The sequence below is a fragment of the Bombus terrestris genome, chromosome 14, assembly GCF_910591885.1.
Source record: "Bombus terrestris chromosome 14, iyBomTerr1.2, whole genome shotgun sequence".
NCBI classification, from domain to species: Eukaryota; Metazoa; Arthropoda; class Insecta; order Hymenoptera; family Apidae; genus Bombus; species Bombus terrestris.
Genome location: NC_063282.1, coordinates 5,534,559 through 5,562,391, shown reverse-complemented (window position 1 = coordinate 5,562,391; position 27,833 = coordinate 5,534,559). Strand labels below are relative to the sequence as shown.

General features: G+C 38.6%; 3 protein-coding genes across 3 annotated transcripts in view; 2 read left to right on the top strand and 1 right to left on the bottom strand.

Moving 5' to 3' along the window:
- On the top strand, positions 1-2,718 carry LOC100648881 (E3 ubiquitin-protein ligase RING1). The gene is made up of 4 exons (XM_012316203.3): positions 1-333; positions 991-1,369; positions 1,476-1,778; positions 1,859-2,718. The coding sequence occupies exons 1-4, from the start codon at positions 16-18 to the stop codon at positions 2,074-2,076; spliced, it is 1,218 nt and encodes a 405-aa protein (XP_012171593.1). The 5' UTR covers positions 1-15; the 3' UTR covers positions 2,077-2,718.
- A 973-nt stretch (positions 2,719-3,691) lies between these two features.
- LOC100651658 lies at positions 3,692-5,568 on the bottom strand. Its single transcript, XM_048411982.1, has 4 exons — positions 5,557-5,568; positions 5,107-5,495; positions 4,340-4,516; positions 3,692-4,081 (listed from the first exon to the last, which is right to left on the bottom strand). The coding sequence occupies exons 1-4, from the start codon at positions 5,566-5,568 to the stop codon at positions 3,757-3,759; spliced, it is 903 nt and encodes a 300-aa protein (XP_048267939.1). The 3' UTR covers positions 3,692-3,756.
- A 6,862-nt stretch (positions 5,569-12,430) lies between these two features.
- LOC100648534 overlaps positions 12,431-27,833 on the top strand; it is a 34,186-nt gene continuing 18,783 nt past the window's right edge. The window contains exon 1 of the mRNA XM_003400582.4: positions 12,431-12,601. Within this exon, the coding sequence (XP_003400630.2) occupies positions 12,585-12,601 (17 nt within the window). The 5' untranslated portion in view covers positions 12,431-12,584. The remainder of the gene's footprint in view (positions 12,602-27,833) is intronic.

The window sequence follows — 27,833 nt, the reverse complement described above, 5'->3', positions numbered from 1 at the left end:
CGGGGATACCGCAAGATGGTGTTAGTGAAATTCAGACGGCTATATGTAGTGTGTACAGGCTTTTCAGCTGACGGCTTGTATGTAGCCAAGATGGCTTCCGCGGAGCAAGTCGGCCTGAACAAAACTTGGGAATTATCACTATATGAGCTTCATCGTACACCTCAGGATGCCATTACTGACAATACAGAAATCGCAGTTAGTCCACGAAGTTTGCACAGTGAACTTATGTGCCCAATTTGTTTGGACATGCTTAAAAAGACTATGACTACCAAGGAGTGCCTACATCGTTTCTGTTCCGATTGTATTATTACGGCACTTAGGAGTGGTAATAAGGTACGTACATGTTCCGGAATCGTTCTGACGATAACTATTAAATATATGATTACTCTCGTGACGAAGAGTATCTAGATACTTCTTGTTACACTAAAAAATTGATGTTAGCACTTTGTCAATATCCTGTCACTGTTCCTTCTTTTCTATATATTACGCTTTTATGTAAATACTACTCTGTCTTTTTATATGTAGTCTTAGATCAGTTATGCAGTCAAATGTTGAGGTAATTTTTTAACGAAGAATAGATTGCGATCGTATTTTCAATCTATTTTTGTCAAATTCGATGGTTTTAGCGCGTTTTTTGAACTGTGCCGTAAATGACGCTTCATATTGTGTGTGTAATGTTTCTGTCTTTATTTCGATGATATTAATTAGAGAAGTAGAATGTTCTGTTGATTATTGAATTTAGATTTCTATTTTATTTGATAGTGCAAAATGTTGTGTTTATCCTTCATTCTCTAAGATAGTTCATAAGTTATTAGTTTTGAATGTTGAATGAAATTCATTTGTTTTGTTTATTGATTTTTGTGAGTTTTTTGTGACAGTGATTCTGATTTTAATTTTTTATTTTGAGATGGCTATTAGTGAGTTAAATTACTGGTAGTAAAGGTTAGGTTGGTTTTGGAAAATGTGCAAGATGTGAAATTCTGTTTATAGGAATGTCCGACATGCAGGAAAAAACTGGTATCCAAGAGGTCTCTCAGACCAGATCCTAATTTTGATCTATTGATTTCTAAGATATATCCCAGTCGTGATGAGTACGAGGCACACCAAGAAAGAGTATTGGCAAAACTGAACAAGTCGCATTCACAGGCTGCACTGGTAAATTCTATTACAGAGGGGATCAAATTACAAAGCCAGAATCGTTCTCAGAGGTCTAGGAAGAATGCTAACGAGTCAGAGAATGCTAGCAACGCGACATCCTATAACAATTCACAAAATGCAAGTGCCCCAGCAACACCAAATGCTACAAATGCTGCGAATCAAAGTGACTCGTCTCAAAGTACAACAGGACCTTTAAATAATAGTAGTGGGGGTAATTTAAAACATTCTAGTCACACGTAGCTTGTAATAGCTTTACTGTATCTGCTTGGATAGACTGAATAGATGGGCCTGTAGTGAGTAAAATCGCAAATTTACAGGTACAACATCCAGAAATTCTACCACGCCATCACCGAATCCAGCAAATCAAATTCCCAAACCTCCGAAACGACAGAAAAGTTTACAAAATTCCGAGAATGACTCATCTAGTGCAGAAGCTGAAACCGGTGGTGGTGATTCCATGGTAGACACAGAGGGTGAAGGTCCGAGCGAACCTTTAATGCTTAATGAAATCGAACTCGTCTTCAAACCACATCCTACAGAAATGGCCGGAGATAATTCACTTATAAAAGCTTTGAAGGAAAATAGTATTCGGTACATCAAGACGACTGCGAACGCGACAGGTGAATATTCGAAAAAATCGTACGGATCTAAGAAGGCTATCCAGAGAAGATGGAGAAATAATCCCTATTAATTTTTATAGTGGATCATCTGAGCAAGTACCTGGCCATGCGGCTAACGTTGGATCTGGATACAGAATTATCAGAATCGGATAGGCTATTGAATTTTTGCATTTACATAGCACCATCGCCGGGTCAATTAGTGGTTTTAAGTGGATCTCAAACGTTAAGGCAGGTGAACGACAAATTCTGGCGCGTCAATCGACCCCTGGAAATGTATTACTCATGGAAGAAGACCTAGGGAAGGCCTCGAAAGTATCAATCTGATGCGAGCTAACCCTGTTAAGCTCTAAAAATAGAAAAAAAAATAAGAAAAAAAAAAAAACATTCATACTACGTGGAGTACAGAGAAATGCAGAAAAACGTGTATTATTATCTATCAAAAATTGATGAATATATTTTACTGTACTTCAGTAGCCTTGGATTATGTTCAACAATCGGGAGGGAAACAAGTTTCTCATGATAGTGGGCAGTAGTGCAATTTTTCTCTTTATGGGAGTGGTTGCTCGTACATTTCCTTTGAGGGGAACAATAGAAGAAGCGGATAGATTTTTAATTGAAGCTTTGTATAGCGATTTATTCTAAATGCAAGAGTTCAGTACCTCGGATATGCAAACTGCCATTCGCCCGATTCCATTGGATTATGAATGGATCTATGGATTTTCGTGTCGCTGAACGGTGAACTGCGTATAATATTCACCAGACTATGTCCTTTTTTCACAGGTGTAAATTAATCCGATGCGCCCAGTTATACAATATTTGAGCAAATTGATGGCCTCAATGGTTAAGTAACTTATTTAATAAGTCTCCAATTCGCTGTGGACCATTCTGTACAGTTTCACGAAGAAATAAATCAATGTATATACTACTACTAATGTTAAAACAGGCTATTTGAATCGTAGAAGGAAACACAAATCACGTTTTCCTCTTAGAACTGCTCCAAAGTTCTTCTTTCTTGTTTCTTTATCCTTTTAATTCATCGAAGTATGATTGATCAGCTTTACTTCCTTATCCTCCTTAAAATGCTCTTTGATAGGAAAATCTAATTTTCGATCACGTTAAAGGTACATGAAAAGCGTCTTTGGCTTAGTAGGCGGAATAATCGATAAATGCCGACCCCATCCTGCGCCCTCTTGCAATTCCACTGAACCGAAAACAATGCGAACACTCCGCTCGGGTTATGCTACCCTCTTTTAGTAAACGGGAAACCACGTCGAATCATTCGTTATCCTTATAATACCGTATTATATTATTTTTTATATCAACTATAATTCTTCACCATTAAACGTTCCCATATCTTTTCCTCTATTCTTGTTTCTTTTAATTCATTTTGACAAAGCGATAATTTTGATGGATATTCCCTTAAGAGGTTATTGAAAAATATTCTGCGAATTTTCATTTTTATTCCTATTATATCACGATAATACGTAAAAAAGGAAACGTTAGAATTGAGAAGGTCGGAATAGACGGAAGTAAGGCACGTAGAGTATCCGGTAATTCGTCACCTAGTACATTTCTCGTCCTTTCGCAAGATCTCCATCATTAATTAATGAATTCATGACAGCGTTAGATTCACACCAATCTGCTAGCCCATAATTACAAAGTATGCAACCGAGTAATAATCAAGGCTTCTAATTAGCGTTGGAAATGAATTTCTAGACATATTCTCTATCGCGCTTTAGACCTTGTGATAACGGTAGAATCATTAATAACGAAATGCTAATTAGTCTATTTCTGTCTAAAAATACTGAATACTGGTAACGAGCGAACATTGTTACGAGTTCTTGGATTATTGCATCGCCTGAGAATTCTACTTTACGTCTTGGTTGCGCTCGTTAATATACAGGAAATTCATGTTTCTATTTATATTCAGAATTGCTTTTTATTTTTCACGTACTCACGAGCAACAACAATTTACAGTTCAGCGTTGTTGGAACGAGACTAATTTGCTTGGTTTCTTATCGAGAAGTATTTGATTGCTTTCCTTGGAGTCCGTGTCTTTCGCTTCTGTTACAGAAGACGATCCATTAGACAGTAAATTCGTCGAAGATCTTTCTCTCGTTAGAAAGTTTATCGCTCCATCGTCTTGGAAATTTTCTTCTCCATACCTTGCTTCTTCATCTTCGCTCCATTCTTCCAATGAACTTCTCTCAGAAGAATCCTCTTTGAAAATATCTCTCGCCTTCCCTTCCTCGGCGTTATCCAACCTCTCCTTAAGAAGTTTGTAAACCTCGTCCGAGGCGAACCTAAAAATTCAAGTCCATTAGAATATTAGAGTACTAGAGTAATAGAAGACAGTATCGATCCAAGCCTTTTAAGATTTCTTTTTCGATCCTATTATATTGGATATCGTCCCTCCCATTTAGTGTCACGCGTTATTCATTTTCAACGGAGAAAGAAACTCATTATAGTGATTCAGAGTCTATCCTATTTTCTGGTAATGCGTGCAATCCCACCGATAACGAAATAGATGGAATGACGTAACCAACTGGAGGAATACTAACGGCATTTTATAAGGTTCCTTGTACCAGAGCGGGAATCCCGTGGGATTGTATCTTCCATCCGGAATCGAATTCTCGGTCGGCAATGAATGCAGCTTGAAATGCGCCGGTTCGACCGTCTCCTCCAATAAGGCTGACACTTGTCGCGCGTATTCCTTCGTACCAGCTGTTCGTTCCAGTCTGGGAATTAATCGCAATACAATTTCCTCATGTCTTAACTGAATATATAGCGGCACACAAATATATTTATGTACTTTCTTACTCATCCTATTATAGAAAATTGTTCCGTACATATTGTATGTGTTAGATAAAATATTTTGAGATTTCATTAGCACTATAACGAGGCACGATTGTCGTGCTAATATTGATCAAACTTGAAACCCAGTTGACAATGTATATAGAAGTAGTAAGATATTAATTGCAAACATATATTTAGTAAGAAATTAACATACAGTATGAATACTCATCTTGAATATATAACAAAGGTAAAGATGATGCCACTGAATGTTCAGGCATACTAATATAACGAGTAATGGACTGTTTAAATATTTTCTAAGCATGCGTCTTGTTCAACTACTAAATTTTTGCAAAATATATACTTGCGTCAAATACGCATCTTCTACGAACATTTTCGGGTTTGTTTCAAACTTTCTGATATTATCACAACAGTCGATATATTATCTCATATTATCACATATTATCATCGATGTCGCCTCTCGAGAATTTAATTTGGTCTCACTAGATTTCATCGTGTTTCCTCATTCACTTACTTTTGAACCATCTGCCTGGTGAATTCTAGTCTCGGCGTTGGTTTGTAGCTAGTGGATGATGGACTAGTAGAATCCAAAAGACTTCTCACTCTGCCAGCTCGTGGTTTGTTCGATTTTTTTTGAATACCATAAAAGTTTCCAAAGTGCACCGCAGCATCGTCAGGAAGGTTCGTGGTTAATCTAGTATCTTTAGCAGCTTTGTTCTTCTTCGCTAATTCCTCGTCTGCGGCATTGGTCGAGCTTTTCGAGAAGTTGGACTTTTGCTTCCTTCCTTGAGACCTTGGAACGATAATGATTGCGTGTAAAAGTAACAACGGTGTCGTTACGCCGGATGCGTGGATGCGTGTTCTCCACGGACTCGTTTGTTCGTCGTTACGTTCGTTGAGTGCCTGTTACTTTGCTGGAATCGTTTACGGGGGTCGCGTTTAACCCACTTATACTCGAAATTACACGGCTTGACATTTTAATAAATCTGGACTAACTGCAAGAAGTTAGTCGAACGACGCGATAAAAAAGGATAAGCTGGAGAAACGAGTTTTCGAAACATCGAGTACGCTACTTCAAAACCACGAGCCAAAGTTTCTGCGATTATTTTGCACGATATAGTTTAAGTAAAAACCGTGACGGTGGAGGGCCATTAATTGACGATTACCGTGAAAGCACATCAATACAGAAGCTACTTGTTCATGTAGAATAATTTCGCTGCTCCTATAATTAACTTTGTAGATAAGAACGTCAAAAGAAAACAGGACGTGTGGCACAAATGGGTTGAAAAGTACGAAGCCACGAAGTATGAAACGAGCCTTTTAATCCAGTGCTACCGTTTGATCATCCACGATTGACATACGTACCGTTACGGAACATTTATTTCCGTTACGTCGGTAAAACGCGCACAAACCGACTGATATCGGTTAATTCATCGTGACAAGCAATTTGCGAGAAATTACAGTGAATAGAGAGAACGTCGGCCGAACACAGGAAAAGAACTTTGCAAGAGTCGCGTTAACCGTTTCGGCGACAATCGCGTCGAATTGCATGAATTATTCATTCGAACTCGAATTACGGACGTCGCCTATGTAGCCAGTATAATGAAACTTTACAATTTCCTGCCAATATGCAGCCGGATTTATATGTAACCTGGGATGAATCGGAATGGAGTAACGATGACCAAGAAACTCGATGTTGAGGTTTAATTCGTCACGCTAATCCATTAGCTGTGGTTTCCATTTGAAGGATTATAACGATTCTTGCCATTGATAGCGGTTTAGGTTGAAAGGCAACAATTTATAGGATCAGCGTCTTAAAAATTTGTATTCTCAGAAATGGATAAAACTTTTTGTACGTCGTGTCAGACACGTTTAATGAATGGTATTTCATGTTTTGTGAGAACTTGTAATTTGAATAAGCTAACTTTATTCGCTTCTTCATCAATCATATCTGAAATCTCAGATAAGAATATACAATTTTACATATTACATTGGTGCACGTGATACGAGTTTCTTTCAAGTTTGAACTCGATGAGCCGAACTTATCCATTTACTTTTAATCTATCAACGCAGTAATTATCAAACGCATCAAGGAGGAAGACATTTATTATAAATCAGGTATATTCAGTATTGGGGAAACTTGCGATTAAAATGTAGCTGTACTTGTAATAATCAGAATATTTTTTAGATTTTTATGAGATTTGTGAAGAAAATGGCGTGAAAGATGTTGGAAGCGTAAATTTACTATGTTGGGAAGATTAAAGTCTTTCTCTATTTTACCTAGATATTTTCTAATGCAGAAATTGTTTTAAAAGAAACTGTAATAGCTCCATTTCGGAAATTTTCTAATATTAGAATCTTACAGCTAATATCTCTTATAAATCTGAAGTAACGAAACTAGTTCACCGTTAGAAAAATGCATTGATTCATGCGGAATTTACTTGGATTTACTTGGATCGCTATTGAAGCAACTACGGGATGTTAAAGTTTTATTCTAAAAAACGACATTTCATATGCACCAGCCTAATAATAAAAGAGCTATAGGTAATCCTATAAAATTAATTCGTGCAACAAGTACAGAATGAACTGGTTCATTTGTGCCGCTATTAATGCCAGGAAGCGATAAGAAGAAAATGTAAATTTTGTATCATCGATCACGACCTCCAGATGAGGATTCTTTCATATTAGGTATTTTAAAAATATCTTTTGATTAAATACACTGAAAGCGATTAAAATCTATGGAATTATATGTATAAGGAGAAAAGGGTTGACGCTTGATGGGTTAATTACAGTAATTTTCTTCGACTTCCGCTGTCTTACTCGTGATCACGGTAATTCGACGCGGTTAATTTGAAATTCTTTATCGCGTTTGACATATTTTGATTTATATACGAGTCCTGTAACTCACTTTTGAAATTTGCCGATCAAACATGGTGATACGTACAGGTTATTCGACATGGTGGATTTCTTTCGACGATGCTCAGAGATCCCTGTCGCTGATTTTACTTCAGATTTATGGAACATATTTTCCTGCAACGACTCCACGAATTTATCCCATTAATCGGATTATAGTCATCGATAAAATGTCCTAAACGTTGATTTTTCCTTGTTTATGGGCACGTCATCGTCTTCTTCTACAAATTACCATTCGTTCGAGGGGAAGATACTCAATAGCCAAGCTTTGCAAGGGAGACGCGAAGTCATGGTTACGAGATTAAGCCGGGGAAAACACGTAGCAGAAGCGTTTTAACGGAATTAGATTGGTGCGCGTTGCAATCGTTTTAATGGTAGCTACATCGATAAAAGAGGGTTACTTTATTTTCACGTCGCAGAAGCGGTGTACTGCTGACCGCAATTAATGAGAATACTCCTGATCCAGAATCGTAATAGATATTAAAGAATCGTAATTTTATCTCGGAATGCGATGTAGAATGAGATTATCTAAGAAGATATAACCTCGATCGAGGGAACGAGACACGGGATTTCTTTACGATTTGGTTATACAGGAGACTTTCTCGATTCTTTTCTGTCGTGTTCGTCTGATTTATTAGCTGATTTCTTTTCATCTGTATCGTAACGAATTGCACGAGAAGTGAAAGTGTAGAAGAAAGAGAGAAATCATAGTAGCACGAATGTTAATAAGTGTTTCTCCGCGGTTGGCGTAGCACGTGTCACGCAGATATTCTCGAAACAAAAAGACGGCAAGCCCGTAAAGTACGTTGTCTCGTTTTTATGACGCGTTAAGAAAGCACCATGGAGCGACTGGTCAGTCTACAAGAGGGGGAAAAAAGGCGACAAGGGTGTACTGGGAACGGGGAACGGTCGGGCAGAAAGCTCGTAGCATGTATCGCGGTTTAAAAAAGGGGAATAGAAAGCGTTCGCTTATTTACGATCGAAAAGAGCGAAGGCTCTCCTCGAATTCGTGCATGGCGCGCGAGAAAAGCGAGCAAAACCGCCGCGTGATGCATATCTTATGCACGTGCCTTGGAGAAAAAGAAAAAGGGACCATTGGTCCTGACTCGGCTACAAAATTATTTACTGCCCGTCACATCGAGAAATGCTAAATATTTCACAGGTTCAAAAGGCCTTGCACGACCCTCCTATTCTTATATACAATGGCACTATTCGACTCCTTAGCTTAGATTACACGAAACTTTTTCAAATTTTATGAATACCGTAACAAGACACGACCATCGTGATTATGTTGATCTAATCTGAGAGTAATTTGGAAATGTATGTAGGAGACAGAAAACATTTAAAGGCCATGAATGCTCTTTTATAGAAGAGCAATTTGAAAATTCAATATTTTCCAACCAGTTTCACATCCGAAATGTCTCTTCTTTTGATCATGTATTTAAATATGTTTTTACGTCTTTTTTAAATACTTGAAAAATTTTTAACAGAACGTCATGAATCTATCATCTATTTGCATAAAGCTCTTGTAGCTTTGTATAACTTTTATGAGTATGCATTTTCAGATTCGTTTCAATATAATCGCGTCTTATTGCTAATGGAATTTCAAAATGTTTCATGTAACGCACTCACAAAATATCTCAATAAATATCCAAATACCTTCATGAGCCACTGTACCATTTTTTTTCTTCCTCCTCTCTGTTCCGAGATTTCAAGGATTTCAAGGAGATTTCATTGTGAATATTTTCACAATGAAAACGGCTATTGTAACTGTTTTTCCTTCACAGATAATCCTGAAGAATGTGTCTAACCTCGCCATCTCCGTTCCAGCCTTATGGCCCCGTTTTCATATCTCTTCCTATCCTAGGATTGCGTAAACCGCCTACAACATATGGCGTGTGGAAAAATTGGATTTACACATAAAGGGTGTGTTTGCATAAAAGATATGGTCGTATGTATGGTGCTTACTTCCTCTTCGTCGCTGAAGTTTAATTGCTTCGTTGGCTGCAGCGCAGTTGGTCCTCGACGCTGAGCAACATTAAATGTTACAGCAGCTTGAGCAAGCGATTAAGGAATCAATAGGTTTCCCTTCGCTTTGAAAGATGCTCTGAAAGAGAACGTTTGATCAGAAGAGATCGTTTGATCGAGCTCGATGGAATTCGTCGGTTAAATACTCGTTCGGATAGCGCCTTGAAAAAGGAACGATATTCGATACGTGGTGATTGGATCCGCGGTCGACCAGCATCCCTACGGGTTCTTTCGTTGAAAAAGTATAAATTGTACTCGTTTTTAGCTAGTTAAACTTTAATTAAACTTCCGTCTACCCTGAAAAGTTCCTGCTTGCATTTTTCGTCCCGTACTTTTACCGCTTTCGTGATGCATGAATAATAATGAAATCCGAAACAGTTCGAATCGCTCCGAATCTGTTCATGTATCTGTATGGGTATATTCACATCAATTACGTTGAGAGTGTTCAGTATGAATTCTTAAAACTCGCTGTCAGACATAGCGGACATCATCACCTTGTGCCTTTCGGCTGTCAGAAATACCACGTAGTGCTAAATAATTTTAATCTTCCGGCATTGAGTAATAGAAGAAAATTTCTTGACATCGTGTTCGTAAGTAATGTAGCCAAAGGTCCTATATCTTGTTCCGCGATCATTCGATTGTTGTCTCTTTACATACTTCCTAGATCGTTGAGAAATTACTCCCTCGTGCATACGGAGCACCTGTGGCTATTTTAAATCCATTAATGGAATTGTCCACTTTGTTAAGTCATTACGCCAGTACATTATGATATCGATTTTTTTGGATAATTCAAATTATCCTTGATGCACTTCTTAGAACATATACTTCAGTTTTGAACATATACTCTCATTTTGTAAATATTAGTGTGTAATCTATTTTTCTCCGCATCACATCTTTGTTTACCTCGTTAATAGTAATCATAATAATAATAATATGGCCAAAGGTCCGAATCATTTCGAGCGTGACTCGAAGCTTAAAACTCTTGGAAGTTCTGATAAGATCTCGATTCTTTAAAATTTTGATAGTCTTAAAAATGTTGATCATCTTGAAATAGATGTATGTATGGTAATAGCTCGAAGCTTCCGGATTTCCTTTAATATTTTACGTCAAAAGTACTGTTCGAACAAAAGTGGACAAGAAGCTTGTAATATATTCAGTACTCATCAAGCTTTCGAAACCTATCGAAACTCTTGAGAGTTTCAAGATGTTCAAGACTTTGAAGACTTTCAATACTTCGCAAGCTTTCAATATTTCAAGAACTCAAGACTTCTCAAGACTTATCAAGACTTCCAAGAGTTTTAAGCTTCGAATCGTGCCCGAAGTGATTGGAATTGGTCGCCACATATACAATACAGATTTCGGGGCGATTCAAAGTGTTGCAGGCCCTATCAGTATGCATGAGGTGAGCGTTCTTCGCCATCGACATCTGTTTAAGTAGTTTTTTATCGTAAGCCATGCACGAAGATCCGAGGGAAGTACGTTGTTCTACGTTTATGAAAATGACTTGCGTCAACAGATACCGTTTCGAGGAAGAGTGATTCGTTTCACTGTATACTCAAAGGGAAGCGTGTTAGCATAGACATGTTATCGTGGTTTCTGGTAACGCACGTTGAGAGATATTTTTGAAAGGAAACGCGCTAGAAATATCGGTTTGTATGTTAACACGTGTGGTGGAATTTGAGATATCTCGTCGATTTAAACACACCGTTGTTAGAAGGAATATATACTCGTTGTGTAGACGGCATCGGTCGCAATAAAGACATCATTGAATGTTGTGTCGTACGTATAATTCATGTTTTACGAGTGCAACGGCATTCTCGACTCCGTCGCGAATGCACACGGGTATGCAGAACCAGTGTGCTGCCTGATGCGAACACGCTCTGTGGGAAACTATCGGCCCTCCTTTCATATGTTACAAACTATATCGCGTACCGTTGCATCGGTTAATACAGACGGACCTTCTTGGCTTCCTCGATGGTGTACCCCAGTCGCAACAAGTTTAAAGATGCGTAAGTACCCATATTTTTTTCTTCTTTATGCATTAAGGGCAATAGCAAATCTTTAATTTTACTTTCTCTTATTTCAACAATCATTGGTATTAGTTTCTAGCGAGTTGGAGGAAAGATTCTTAAACTCATTTACTTGGAAGATTTAATTGGAACAATATCTTAATTCATGATCGTAATATCTACGAGATCTGTAATTTTATGAAATCTGTGAGATTTTCCAATTAAAGATAAGAATGTTATAAGTTTCTTTTTTCAAGTTCCACGTTTTGTATTTTAATAATTAAGTTTCTCATTAGCGCGGATCAAAAGTTTTTAAAGCTTGTTTGCTTTAAAGACACCAGGCTTACCTTTGAATAGTATTCTAATTTCTACTTTCATTCTACATTCGGCTGGCAGTAGTTTTACAACTTCTGATAGTCAGAATTTTGTATTAGGCAACTTTTATTTCAAATATGACACATAGACAATTCTACATTCTCAAAATTTCTGATAGTCGATCATCTCGACATAATCTTAGTTTTTAATTTAATTGTCATCAAAGTACATAATTCTACCATGCCAATGCACGAATATCTTTAAATTCTTCGGATAATATTTTTGTAAAACGCTTCGATGCGTTTCGGGAGAAATCGCAAACCATAGAATTTTACTGGAGGGATCTGACACTTTTGACGTGTTTGCGCGCAAGGTAGCGGTATGTATGCGACGATGCATCTACAAAAGTCAAAAGTCGCCGGAGACTTATGTTTACCAATCTTAATTAGGGATAAAACGAAAGGGTTGAAAACGGTAGGGTCGCGAGTTGACAAGAATCGGCTTTTCGAATGCAACTTCGGGCGTCTTCGGTGGTTACCGACACTCTTCGTACTACTCTTAACTCGTGCTCCCGCTGCCTCCACTCAGTCGTTGTCGCGCGCTCGTTTGGTTTGGTTCGGGTATTAATGGTGCTTCAACATTCACAAGAGAACTTGACGATCCAGGCCCAATATAAAGGAGCTTGTGCTTGACCTGCATTTCATTCAAAAAGAAATACCATCGCAGCATGTGCTCGATCGCAAGGTAAGATTCACTTGATAAACTTTCTCTTTCAAATATAAATATCTGCTGGTTCTTCGGTTTATTCCTATGAAACATCACTTGTACACATTTTTTTCGATTATGAATATTTCGTAATTTAAGTCTTAAGTTTTCTTTACGTATTGTGGGCAAAAATGTTCCAGAACAACGTGGAACGTTTTCAGATTCGCTAGACGTAGCAAGTGATTCCCGTTGTTCGAGGAAACGACGAATCGAGCCACTTCCTGTCTCGATCTTCCAAATTTCCTTCGACCACGTTCGTGTCTCGATAAGATACGCGTTTCAACTCTTCTTTCCACGTATTTCGATTGGACAGGATATCGCGTGGAATTTTCAGGGTCTAAACCACGAACGTGCTTCGTGATGCGTTGTCAAAGAATTAACTGGAAGTTCATTCAGTGGCGGACGGTCGAGGGAGGAGTAGTTTTCTCCTGTCGAGCAGGAAATATCGAAAATCCATAATGGCCGGGTAGCGTAATAAATCTTGGGGTCTTCTCTTGGATTTCCCCGATCAGTTTTAACGCCGTAATAATGCTCTATCTTTGCTCCTGTTTGATCATCGAAATATATATTGATTGGCTCGTCCGGTCGCGTTTCCAAAGGCTCTTTCCACCCTCCTTCTTCATTTTTTTCTCTTACCCTTTCTTTTTCGACTTTATCCGGCAACCGAGAGAAGCGAACTGGAGAAAGCAGCGGCAAATATTTAGGGATAGTCACATTTGGATTGAATTTGTTGTAGGCCACGACGAACGGCGCCGTAGCCTCTATCCCAGCCTCGGTCAATATTGACTCTGGCTCGAGCCAAAGCCCATCGTAATAAATTATTGACTTCATGGAAGCAGAGTAGAAGCACGAAGGTCCTGCAGTGATCTGCATTAATCGTTAAGTATCCTTCCTTTATGGCGATATATTTGCTAGAAGGCTAGGGAAATTACTCGGGACCCGTAAATCATTTTTACGACGGGATTATCGTCATCGCGCAGGACGAGGCAGTCACGAATATTGATAGCGACACAGGGATTGATTGGTCTGGAAAAAGTGGGTGCGTTGAATGCGTTATGCCCCAGTTTGATGTACCATATTTTTGAAAAAATTCGCACGATGATTACCAGGCTAAATCAAAGATTTGCTGAAATACGCCCGTTGTTGTTATAATATGATTTTACTTTACCTTTGCATATCTTTTTCATCAGAGATATCTGTTAAGTAATAATGTCCACTTTAACCTCGTTGCTTACTGTTTCATTCATCTTTCCAGAGCTTTTTATCAAAATATGTAAAAGTAAGTATTCAACAGTTTAGTTTATGATCATTAACAGACATGATACTGTTTATGTATTTATAAGATATTTAAACGCATAAAATATATAATATGCAAAAATATACAGGACGTAAAGTAAAGTATCCATTATGATATTTGAAGGATGAGACAAACGTAGGTTTAGTTTTTCTAGTTATGCTTATAAAAATATGATTTTGCATCAATTAAGTTGTAGTTGATTAAATCAATGTAACATTATACTTCAGTAGCAGAGAACGTATTTAATCAAGTAGTGAACGTTTCTGAATATCCATTTGCAAACTATATAACTCGCGCTCCAATACGCATCTATAGTATGGTGTAATTGACTTGCCGGTGGAAATTCCAGGCGTTCGATCGAAACTCGTTACGAGTTGAAAATGGGGTAGTTAAATTTTCATAAGTGTATCGTAATTTAAGGCTCGTCTTGAAGGTGTAAGTGCACTGTGCACTTTTTCTGTTAGTTCGTCGGCACTCGATACGCGATTCGGAGGGGTCGCCCACGCAGTAAAACACGTATACACACGTATACGAGCACGAGCTCACCACACACCCTGTGCTCCTCGTTTCTCTTCTGTGTGCCGGCGATTTACGGTAAGGGCACCGTCTGGTTTGTGTGTTAGTCACCGACCGTAGGGGGTGAAAGAGACTGGCAGGACTCTGTTCTAGTAGAGGGGAAAGAAAAAAAAACGAAGCAAAAGAAAGAAAAGGTGGCACACGCGTATACGATCGAACGTGTTTAACACGTATGCTGTGAATTGGATTTTCATTGCTGAATGTTCAGTACCTGCAATGCTCTTACAGAGTAATTATTGTAGCGAAGCTTTTTGCGTATTTTACATGCGCTCTATCAATATGAATATGAATTATTAACTCTATAAGATTTTATGGATTCATGTTTCTAATAATAGAATCACTTGCTAATATGTGTTACACGTTGTATCGTTAGAAATATAAGATCTAGTGCTGATTACGTTTCAATGATGGGAACTGTAAGCTGGAAATCTTGCAATCTTTATACCTGCATGCATATATATTAGATATCTAATAAGTATGTCAAATAGCTATGCGTTAACCTTGCAAAATTGCAACACAATGCTAATTGTATCACTGATTTGCATCCATAACAGTGTTATTCAGTAGCAATATCTGCGTAGTAAATATTATGAAACTGTTTTGCTATTTGAAAATCTATTATTTTCAGGATAGTCAAGTTAATCGTTGAACTAGTGCGCTAAATAAAAAAAGATTCTTTTAAATTGATACCAAGACTGTTAACATTATATGTGTAATTTTTTTTTAAATTTACTACGTAATAGGCTTTATTATGTATTAGGCTTTAAATTTGTAGTCTTTTATCTGCATAAGAAGCTAGTAAATACTGCTTCTAGTTATTAAATACACTAGGTTATACATTTTGATAACATGCATATAAATACTATTATTACAAGTCTAAAAAAATATCTGAATACTTATGAATAATAATATATGTACCTTTTAGAAGTCACATTGATCAACTCCATAAATTGAAAAGTACAAACTATGGTGATACGAACACTGTGTTTCAGATTTATCATTTAGGTAATCTTCTTCCAATGTATTCGCTTATGGAAATAACCTGTTTCTTGACTCTTGTAAGTTGTCCCTTGAGAAATGAATATTAATCGTGTACTTGCGCGATGAAATTAAGAGAATTAATTGACTTCTGAGAAAGTCGTATACAACAGATTATAAACTAACAATTAGCACTCCTCTAGTGTATCTTCATAGTGTTAAGATGTACGGCTATTTTCATCATAGATCATTACATCGAGAATAGGTTCTTCGGCTCCATTCTCGTTTCCTCTTCGTTCCTCTTGCTCTTTCGCGGATTCTCTTGTTCCCGCGATGATTTTCTTAATTGCGCCTAACCAGCCTGCTTAGTCAACTGAATCGATTCGAAGGCTACCATTCCGCGAAGAATAGTTGCCGCTCTGGTAATTGATTGGAGAAAGAAACGGGAATGGATGATTGCGGTTGAAGGTGGGAATCGGTAAGCCGTTAACGTTGGCAACAAACGAGGCGGCATTTGTCCACTCTGTTTGTAATTACTTGTTCCACTTGAATCGGTCTGGTCGATCGCCGATCACGAGCAGGATACACTTGAATCGAACGTGCAATTATCAGGAGATAGAGTTGATCGGCTGTTCCACACTATAAAATAAGATTGTTACCTTTGCGTCTGAGGTAGAATAACTAAAAAGTAAAGATCGACTTATTCTCTCGTTTGCCTTTCAAATTTTATAACCTTCTAATGCGAAAAAATCACGACGATATCTGTAAGACTATTTAGATTCTTAGAATATGGAAATCATAATCGTGTATCCAAGTCATTTGTGGTTAACGTTAGGTGATCATAATATGTAGATGTGATCATAATATGTAGATCATATATGTTTCTTCTTTTTTGTGTGAAACTTCAAATAGAATTTAAATAGGTTTCATTAAGAATCAGCCTGGTACATTCATACTTAAATTTTCAAATTTGATTTTCATGAGAAGCAAGTTTCAAATGAAAAGATTTTACTGCGTACTTCCGATTTATTTCCACGTATAATAGAATATAGAATTAGCATAAGCTCCTGTCGATTATGTATTCGTATTCAATCAGGAATTAGTCAAGTACGCGCGTTCAATAAATTTTCAAATTAAAGACTTCTGTAGGTATCGAAAACGAAGCTACGTATAAATTCTATAAATTATCATTCCATATTTCGGACGTGTTTTTTATATTACCCGAGATACTAACCACTTTCCTCTTGCACTACGATTTTCGATACATCGTAAAACCTCTTATGTCCACTAGAATTCATTAGAATAGGCCCAATAATTGGCATGTGCCGATACAACGAGCAAACATTCGATATTGGCCATTTGAAGACTCATTTAACCACAGGTTTCTCGTATATTTACCAAAAGAACGACGGAGAAAAGGAACAGCTATGGGCGTAAAAATAACACGATCTTCGAAACGGTCGTACGTGTTTGCTCGCACAGGCTACAACCATTTCCAGGCGACGCGGCAGGTCTATTTGTTGAGAGACCCTCGCTTCCATTTGTATAGGAAAGGAGAATCGAGAATAGAAAGAGAGAGAAGTTTTAGGGTGGCAGAGTTCGATTGGGACACGCGATATATTACGTGCTCGGCACGTACGTGCTGACTGCTTCGTACATAAGTAGACATAGGCATAAATAGCAGCATACGATGCGTGTGCAAACGATCTGTGTACACGCCGTCGAAACGAGAAAGTATCGGGGAAGGGAATACCTCGGCGAAGGAGAGAGACGACGAGACATGCGAGTAACGCGAGCATGCACTTTTTAACGATTTTTATGGTTCTAATTCTTCTCTTTCTTTTCACTTACCTTCCTGGTTCAAGGGAGTTGAAAGAGCGAGAGGAGTCCCTCTCGAGGCTGTAAACGGCCTTTAGTGGCGAGTGATCTTACCCTTTGATTCTCGGAATCGTTCTCCCCGTCGTCAATTCTTTTTCTCGGACAGAGTCAACTGACGAACACGCTCAGTTTCTTTTCTCTGGCTATTAGCATGATGAGGAACGCGTTTCCTTCGTTCGAAACTTGATAAGACCGGTGATTGGTATTGTCAATTTAACCACTGCGCAGACAACTGGATATACTGGTATCCATTTGTGCATTTCTTTTACCCACTAAAAGATTTGCGCCAATAAAGAGACAGTATCTAAATAGCGTTTATCAGAAGATGGCTTTACATAAAGATATACAAGTTTATTACCTCGAATTTTAGTTGACTACAAATCTGTAGCATGCTTGAAAAAATGGTTTAACTTTGCTTACCTGGTTTGCAAATTATCGGAAAGTGAAAATACCATCTTATTGCAGCAGACCCTTCGATTAGAAAGCGAAATTATTGGAAGTGAGCAGGTGTTTGCGATCGTCTGACTGGATATCCACGATTCGTTTTCGATTGTTTTACCCTGTGATGTCTTTGTTTCCATTGTCAATGAATTTCCTAGTATTCCTTGCCGATGGATTTCTGGCTTATTCTTTATCGATTGATAATTGAAAGATTTGCAGCAACAAAGAGACAGTTCCAATATTTAAATCATATTTATTGGATGAGGGAAGAGGTAGGAGTTCCATATTCAAAAGTGTAAATGTTTATTGGAAACTACTACTGGAGAGTAGAACTGTTCCCTTCGTATCCCATTCTTTGAATATTTTTACATTGAAAATTGTATAAAAATTTGAAATCTAAAGATTAGAGTTTAATTATACGCTTGTTGGATTAGTAAGGATTAATCAACAGATACATATTCAAGTAGGACGTTAGACGTCTGTGATTCAACGCCTTGCGTATCGTGTGAGCGATTGCGCCAGGAATTTCTTGACAGACGTTAAGTACATACACTCGAGGTTTGAGAAGAGTGAAGGTTACGAAGTCATGTCTTTGAGAGAAATTGGACATCTTAGACGTCTCGTGGCAGTACTTCCCTCTTTCCCATGAACCGGAGTCAAGCAGTGATTACTGCCAATTAGTGTAAAGTAAACCGGGGAGTGTATGCTCCGAAACAGCATGAAGTTGCAAGTAGAGGAGTCTTTCGGTACGAAACGAATCGCAAATAACAGGTTGAGGCTGCGACTCCTGCTACCTTTGAGCGATAAAAAAATTATATAGTAGCAAAGATTATCTCTGCTTTCAAAGTTGAATATAATTTAAGTCAGATGTTGCTATTCTTTAGCTGCATTGTCCAAGAATTTAGTTAGACATGTCCCCGCCTTTGTAAAATTCTATTTATTGTTCATAATTAATCGTTATATATTTATTTATAACCTTTTTATTATTAGATACTTGTAGAATATTTTTAGTAAACAGGAGGTAGACAATAGAGAGGAAACTCACAGCTTCAAGCCAAAAAAAGCAAAAAGAAAGCAGATTGAATATTAACATGGAAATTTAAATGAAGCTATTAGGGTAGTAAGCCAGCAACCCCAGAAAAACGAAACAATATGGGTTGCCCGTGAACTTGACAGTGATTTTCTTATGGTAATCGGTTTCACCCCTCGAATAGGGGTTGGTATCGATGAATCTGTCAATAATATAGTCGTACATGCTCGGTTCAGCATTAAATTTTATTTCGGATATAAATCACGAAATAGCTGTGTATACTTGCAAGTGCATTAAGAGGAAACATGAGAAGCGGTAGGAATTCAGTATGAAGTTTGATAGGCCGTAAATACTATGGGTACATCCTTATGATGAATCTGTCCGTTATTGCATAGGCTAGAACTGTATAATACACGTGCTTTTAAAGGAGCATCAATAAAATGATTTTATAGTAATTTTTTATCGTTTCTATCAGATAATATTAATAATTGTTATTACTCCTCGTAATTTTATGTATTTATGAAGAAACGATAATAAACATAAAATATTTTTCAAAGATATAAATGTATTATAAAAATATACATCATGTTTTTGCAGCAGAATTACTTAATACCTATACTTACTCTAATCGATACAATACCGCATCTTTTTTAAACAAATAATTGCACCGATGATTAAGATATTTGAACCGTTTACAACAGTGCATCCCCATCTATACGCATAAAACAATGGTGGCACGTATTGTATAATTTTATCCTATACGATAAGTCAAAGTTTCTGAAACCAGGCACGGTTTATTTCTTTCTTCGTCTTGTATAGAATTCCATCTTATGCCGTAAAGGTGGCGATCGTGCGCGGATTCGGAAAATTCAAGAAACTTCTATCCAGGCTATAGTTACGGTACACAGCATCCTTTAGCGAATATAGTGACATAATAGGCAAACGTCCAGGCCGATGCACCGTTATGCAGAATGGTGCTGAGGTCAAAGAGCCGGCACGGATGGGAGGGAAGAACTGGAGTCTGGGATGCGTTCGGAGTGCATCGGATATGCTCGTTCGGCTGGTTCACTCATGAATATTTGAAGAGCCGAGAGATCATGGGATACTCTGAAGTGTGTCTGAGCAAAATTTCGCGCCGCAAAACAAAGCTTCTCGGTCGTGAGATCTCTCCATCGGATCATGAAGTTCCTTGCGTATATGTATAGCGTATATGAGTCCGGAGTTCATTTGGACAACAGTAAACAACAATCTCTGTAATATAACGTAGCAAAAAAGAGAAGTACAGAGAATTGTAGAGGATGAAGAGGCGGGCTATTTATGCCCGTTTAATTCCACTTGCAATTATACCATGGCATTTGAGATAATTGCGATTTGTTTTTACTAGTATGAAAATAAAATGGAAAGTTAACTCTATAGAGAGCTAACTAAATAACATTTCAAAGGAACGATACATTTCCCACTATTCGTAACACGTTTACTACGGAGAGATTTCTAAGATTCTTATCTTCCGTGATGAAAAGAATTGAAAAAGTATTTGTTTTACTTACTTTTCCTTAGAAAATGATTACAACACACCTTAGATCGTTGTGCAATATTAGAAATTGAATAACGTTGTCACTGAAGGACTGTCTTCTCAATACACGTATCGGGTTTGCACCGAACCGATTAAAATTTCACTCTCGTTGCTGTATAAAACATCGATAACTTGATGCTATGTTACGAGACGCTACGACAATTCCTTTACAGACGTATTTTCACTTGTTATGCATTATGCAACTGCGGTTTCGAAATCGCATTGAAAACGCGCTGCTCGTGTTATATCAACGGCAAAACCCGTTTCGCTGGCGTTTCAATCTTGGCCATTGACACTGACCTAATAAGGGTTAAATGGATTGTTCCTGAATGTCCATTGAACGCAGCACGCGTCTCCATTGGGGTGTTTGCCATGTATGCACGCATTTAAATCGCAGTGCACGTTGCCGTTATCATCGTTGGGGGGCGTGTAATGAATCCCCCAGAGGATATCTTTCACGACTGTTAACGATTGATCGATAAATTTCTGTCATCGACACACACGCTCCAATATGGAAACCAGGTGTCGTTCTACGGTCCACATTCGTTGGTATCTCTTTAACCGATCGTATTTTATGGGATTTTATTCTTTGAACGAGTTTTTCACAACGATGCAGCTAATGATTAGAAAAGATCAAGTTATTTCACGATGTTTGATTCAAAATGCTTCAGACGAGTAAATTACATTCCTATAAAGCTTGCGTGGTAATATTTCTACAGTACAGGGAGAATATGCACGTTTCCATTGGGAATGGAAATTATATATTCAAGCGGCGTCGGTAGTCGCCAATCGGCTTCTTCCTTTTCACTTACCGCTATGCAGTTACTTTTGCGCATGATCGACTGTGCCCGGTATCCTTTTCATTATTCCGCTGTGGAACATCGTAAATACCTAAAAAGGAATAAACGCGATCCACGCTCGCCGTACTTAACACGCCCAGCCCGCTGAAATAACATCTCGCGAGGAAGTCGGGCTATCGTAAAATCTAACGTATCGTTGGAGGTTAAAATTTATCCAGGAATTGAATGGAAACTACGAATAAGGGGGTCTAACTTGGTATATTTCGGGAGGAAGCGGTTTTTAAATTACGCTGTTTCGTAAATTTCGGACACCTTCTCGGTACACTGTTCTGTAAACTGCAGACACAGCTTCTTATGTTCAACATTACACGCCTACCGGATGAAATATCTGCAATCTGTGTGTACTAAAACAGTCGTCGGGGACTGTATCGTCAGTATAGTAGAAGGATACTTTAGTGTTACAGACTACCAGACAAAACAAAATTAAAGAGATAAATCGTACGAAATCACATCGTAATTTCACAGATTATATTTGACAAGATTAATTACTAAATGTAATACATATGTATATAGCCTAGAATAGGTTACTCTTACTAATATGGCAGAAATTATTTAGAAGAAAAATTATTCACACGATAGAGTACCGATTTGAAACATTTCTTTGTTCGTCACTATAACTCAAATTTGTTCAAAATGTGCTGTATTCCCCTATTCAAGGTTTCCATTCAATTTTCCTAACGTCTCGTATATACCTGCCTCTTATTAAACGTCTGGTCCCTGGTGCATCGTTGGAGAAAATTTTTTCAGCGTTTTACGACGGTTTCGCACGTGACCAGCATTCGCCTGTCTCTCTATCCGTCGATCCCGCTCCCGACATCGGTAAATCACGTTTCTTTCGTTTTGTTTCCGCGAGAGCCACTTGCAATTGGGACGTTTCATGCGGGAGGGCGGCACACTCTCTCTTTTAGGGGAGAACGAAGAGACGAATAAAGGGAGCCACACCAGAAGTACTCCTCAAAATAATTGATTGTCCTAGAGGCAATCGCTGCGGATATTTGAGGTTAGTAGAATGAATGCTGCGCCTGCTGTGAACGATATGCATTGTGTGTTGATTCACTTGCATTCGTTCTGGTGCATAGTGATCATAGCACTTGAGTGAATTGTGCAGAATGATTTAGAAGAGTTAACTTTCTGCTTTGTAGTATCGTATTGTAGTACATTCATACTACGAATTGTAGTTATAGAATTTGGTTTCTATTGTAAATTCAACTTCATTTTTTTACAATTAAATTACGTCCTGACTGCTCGAAGTCCGAATGGACGAGACTGGAAAACCGCATGAAATATACACAATAAGAGAAATACGAAGAACTTCTATTCTTTTATCTTTACATTTTCACGAATATATCATCCAATAGAAAAAAGCAAGTATTTACTCCCATTACATTTTACCAGAACACGAAGGACGCCGTTAAATGATTTTTTCGTGTTATTAGATTATCGTGAAAGCACGGAGCGACGTGATTTTGAGTATCAGATCAGTGAACGATCACTGAGGTAACTACTAGAAAAATCGCGAAGGAACTAATTCGATTACACGAACGAGAAACGGCGACCGCACAGAGAGAAAGGGAATCCATCCATGAAATGAGGGAGAAATTTTACGATCAAGGTACCATGGTCGGTTACGAAACGTTCCCATGGTCGGTAATAGTTAATTTATTAGACGAAGTTATGGTAACGGTTGTTGGATCGTCAGGCTCGATGAGGTATCAGCTGTGCCACTGTTAATTAATCGACGAAAGTGATTAGTTGATAGGTACTGATTTTCTTAAAAATCACGGTTCGCGCATTTGCGACCGGTTACCTGTACGCTGTATGCTGTACACGTGAATGTAGCCAGATTAATGACCAGGGCCTATTAAGTGAGATTGACGAGCGTAAGTTTAACGGTAACCGTTTGACGCGTGAAAAAAGAAGCCAGGCATCGTTGCATTACTCAACGCGAAAATTAACCAGTCCTGTTTTACGCCCTTCCTGTCCAGTACCGCGATTACGCAATAAAAAGAGCCACGATCATTTCCTTGGCTCGGGTTAACGCGCCCGATGCGTGCCACGTTCGCGCTCTTCCACGTCGACGGCTGTTTACTCGAACGATGTTTAATGATTCCGTCAGTCATTACGCCGTCCGTCTCGAGAGAATAATATTTGTATAACTGGAATTACGCAGCTCGTTAAAATTCAACGGAAGGCACCGTACCGTGTAAACTACTAAACGGAACTGCAACCAGGTGGAAGGTTATCAATGTGTAATTTACATAAGGTGGAAATTTTGCGATGTAAAATATGTTTGGATTTAAAACAATCATATTTGAGCGTCATAGAATCGACACCCAAAGATACGTGGGGATTTAAATAAATAGGTAGTTAATTCACAGTTAATGGACTTTAAACGATATCATAATCAATTATTAATTATCGAAACAAATATATTATCATGTTTTTGTAAATGAGACATAATCCACTAAAAAGAATAATTTTAAGAAAAATGAATTCGTTTATCGTTTAGCTTGTCGTTCTTCAAAAACACGCTGACAATTCTAGGTTTCTCGCAGAAGTGAATTATATAAGCATTAATGTCTCTTGCAAATGAAATATCGTTGAACATAAGGCAAATTTTGTTGTATCATATGAAACATTATCGCATTAATCGACTACCTTATTCTCGAGAATGTAGTCAACGATCTCGCTATAGTTTCACTCTTAGCAAATTTGGGAACGGTTTACCACGTTGCGTGATAAAATTAAATAAAGTTAATTGTAAATGGGAACATTACACACGGCTTTCGTTTCGTAATCGTTGTTAAAAATTTCGGAGCATGTACAACGTTCATCGATTTTTTCCCTCTTCGATTATTACGAGGGATCATTATATAATGCTCGGTACGTGGCGCGTCGCGTACATGCTCCGCAGAGTACTTGAATCCGGGCCTAATGCTTCGAAAATTTGGCGGGGGAAAAAGGGGTCGTTTACGCGGAGCGTATACCGCCATACGCGTCCAATTATCGGTGGTAACGCCGTTTTCGGCTTTGCCCCACTCCCTCACCCCTCTGTCAAGCTTTTTTTCCCTCCGAATTTTTTCTCCCTCCGTTTGCACGAAACATGTAATCAAAGTTTACTGCCGAAGATACGTAATGACAGGGTTAGTGCTAGCGCGGAATTAACGATCTGGGAATGGAGGTTTGGGGCAGCGCACAAATTTCGTGGCCTTGCAATTACGTTTCACGTGCCCTTCCGCCATAAAGGCGAACCGACTGACGTAATTCGCGAGCTTTTACTCTCATCTTTTATTCCGTAATCGCCGCCATCGATCTTTATTTTCGTCGGCATCTCGCCGAGCCGGTAGAGAACCGGGCAAATCGAGTCAATTACGCTGCCTCTTACCGATCTTACTTTGTCATGAGCGATTCGATTAACATCCCAGTTGTTACATAACCCGACTATGGGACAACGCACGTTTGCTCGGAGTTTCTTTTTTTATCAGTTATATTAGACCCGATTGGAGGCTAAGATCGTCACAGCATCCGCGATTCGGTATAATTCGACGATTCAAAGAGAAGTATAAATGGCTTTTGTTGATCGTGATTGGTCGGAATGGAGCTGGTTTCAGCTGGTGGCTAAGGTGAGGCTAGACTTTCGAAAGTCCTGTGCCTCGTTTTTCTCCACGTGATGGCTGAATGGAGCTCGCATTAGGTCCTGCGGCAGGAAGGCCTCTCTTACCGACGAGGGTAAGAGAGAAGAAAAGAAAGCAAAAGGGAGGATGCTTGAGACAAATGGAGGGGGCGGGGATGGAAATAAGGGAAAAAAAACAGGCAGCGGATGTTTCGGACGCGGCTGGTTGCTTTAAGTTCAGCCCCTATACATATTCTCTTCCTCTTTCTCCCGAACGATGGTATTCCTTTCGAATCCTTTTACTTCGAACCGACCACACAGTCTCTTTCTCTTCGCCTCTTTGTTTCTCGCTTCTGTCCATTGTTTCCACGTCTTACTGGCTCGCGAATCGATTCATCGCGCGCGGTCTTCTCCCTGGCCGTGAGATCGAATCGGCCGGTTGAGCCACCGCGTCGCGATTCGCCGCATTCTTTCCTGCAACCAACCGCGCGTGTAGGTGTTAAGTGTCAGAGACTCTCTCTCGCAAGTATACACCTCGAAGAAACGATTCCTCGTGGTTCTAATCGTGATCCCATGCCGGAGGATACGTTTTGAAAGGAACTCGAGCCGAAGAATCCGTCGCACATGTCTTACGTTTAATAAGGAAGTATCACTATGGCTATGGGAATGGTTAGAAGATAGAATAGGGTGGATCGTGCCGGTGGGGAATTGGATTTTCAGGTTTAATCTAGCAGCATCTACGGATCGGTTAACAGGTGCTCCATTATGGAGCGTTTCCAATCCCGTTTTCGTCTATCCGCTCCCGGGGACAATAATTTCCAGTTAAATCTTCCGCTGTTATGAGGGTCAGGTAGCGGCACGTGCTATTTTGGAGGCGTAACATATAGGAAGGCCAAAAGGTGTAATTTTAGGAGTTTGATGCTAAATTTAGAACGGCCCACCAGTTGATGTCTCACTTGTCTTGAGATACTTAGCGATAGCTGCAGCGATAAATGGGTACTCTTTTATGGAATGGGAATTGCCGGAATCTGGATAAAAGAAAAGCACCGACTATACATATATTCTGATAATACGATGTATCATGTCAACGTAATTTACTATAGCAGGGATTTACAAAAGGGTTTATCTCTGAAAAGAATTTTAAGGAAGATACATGTACGATCGGTTTGGAAAGTATGCATCCAGTAAATTATTTTAAATTAACTAAATATTTCGTATTCAGTTTTTAAGATATGTATAATCGTTCGCTGTAAATTCTGTTTTATCTTCAAACGATGAGTTCACAACCGTGGAGTAAAGTATAAAGTATTCGTTGAACATAGATCACAAATTATTTCTTTTTCACTGGCGTATAATTTTATGCAAAATGTTATATATGTATTTGAAATAGATTGGATACATAATATGATACATTTGCGTGTAATTATAGTAGAAGCTTTTAAGGAACACGGTTAATTTAGTTCTTAGAGGCTAATTGGAGATGCAGAAGATGCAAATTCAAATTTTAAGGAGTTTCTCAGTAAAGCGATAAGTAAACTGAAACAAATTAAACTATCATCTGCTTAGCATAGTTTCAGGATTCAGTCGTATCAAACGGCTAGTTATCTCGTATACACTGGTAATATTTTTCATGGTATCTCTCGTGCTTTAATCGATTAAGGAAACGCAAACATTCGAATCGCGCCAGAAGAGACATAAAACGCGCGTTAAATTTTCTTATAATGTCGTAAAAAAGGAGCAACCGCCTCTAAGGAAATAAAAACGACGTTATATTATCTACCAAATAACTCTTGAAGATATTTTTGAACTTCATTAGTTCTATTTTCGCTGTTTCCTTGTATCTTCTTGCTTCTCGTTCATTCTATGGTTTCTTTCGTTGCTCCAGGACATCGAACGTTGCTCGAGACTTTTATAGAGTTTATACGCCTTCCACAGGAGATATTCCAGGTACAACCCGTTCTGCTTCCTGTTCTTCCATTCTCTAGATTCTAGATTGTTGTTCCACGATTTCTTGAAAAGGCTCGTCGACGTTGCTCGGTTTTCTTCGATTAAATCGTCAAACTCAAACTGTACGAAACTCGACATCACGAAGGAAATTGAGTTAGTCTCGGGCGCTTTACATAAAAAGATATTCATGGAGGATACATAAGTGATTCAGTTTCTAATGTGCAGTTCGAGGTCTCATGAGAAAATGAGATTTCTTTATATTGCCCTCCTTACCTTGCTTCAAGAGAAAAAGACTTGGGAAGTCTTAAATATTTCTAGCTATCTTAAAAAAAGAAGAAAGATGTTGAATAAGACATATTAAATAAGGAGACCAGTAAAATATATGGTCGCCAAGAAACCGCATGAGTTTAAAGATTTTATCTTCTCGAACCGGAAATCGTACAGCTGTAGCAACCAAAAATCTTGTACTCCCACAAGGGATAAATTGCCTGAATTTCTATGAATTTCTGCCAGAGACACATGTTTTATTCGTAAAAGTTGAATCGCACACAAGTTGTGTAATCCACGAGTAAAACTATACAGCATTGTGCGATCAATGCAATAGAATGATACACGAATACACATGGAAAAACTAAATTTTCCTAGTATACAATGAACTACGTACCACCGAGGTAACTTGACTTTCTTATCATCCCTCGTACTATCCATTGCTGGGATACTTCTATTAATTACACGTAGCTGGTAAAAATTCCTGGTATTTCATTGGCCGCGTCGAGAAAGTGTTTGGAACGAGCTGTCGTACATTGAAATTCCTGGCTTTGTGGAACGAAAGTGCATTCCCCTGGTTCTTTCTTCGCTTTCAGCATTCCTATCGGATCGCTGTTCTGTCACTCGTCGGAGGGAATCATCGGTGTCTGAATAGCGTCGAATGGTCGTTCGAGGAACTCGATCCTGGCCGGCAGTCGAGCGAGAAAACGGAAGCTCTCCTCGCCGAGAAAGAAAAAATAGAACTGACACG

Bases quoted from the DNA above. Each gene is read 5' to 3' on its own strand.
- LOC100648881 (XM_012316203.3), top strand. From the start codon at position 16: ATGGTGTTAGTGAAATTCAGACGGCTATATGTAGTGTGTACAGGCTTT. The intron at 334-990 runs GTACGTACATGT...TTCTGTTTATAG, and splicing joins CACTTAGGAGTGGTAATAAG to GAATGTCCGACATGCAGGAA. The intron at 1,370-1,475 runs GTAATTTAAAAC...GCAAATTTACAG, and splicing joins TTTAAATAATAGTAGTGGGG to GTACAACATCCAGAAATTCT.
- LOC100651658 (XM_048411982.1), bottom strand. The intron at 4,517-5,106 runs GTAAGTGAATGA...ATTAATTCCCAG, and splicing joins ACCAGGCAGATGGTTCAAAA to ACTGGAACGAACAGCTGGTA. The intron at 4,082-4,339 runs GTTAGTATTCCT...TTGAATTTTTAG, and splicing joins AAGGAACCTTATAAAATGCC to GTTCGCCTCGGACGAGGTTT.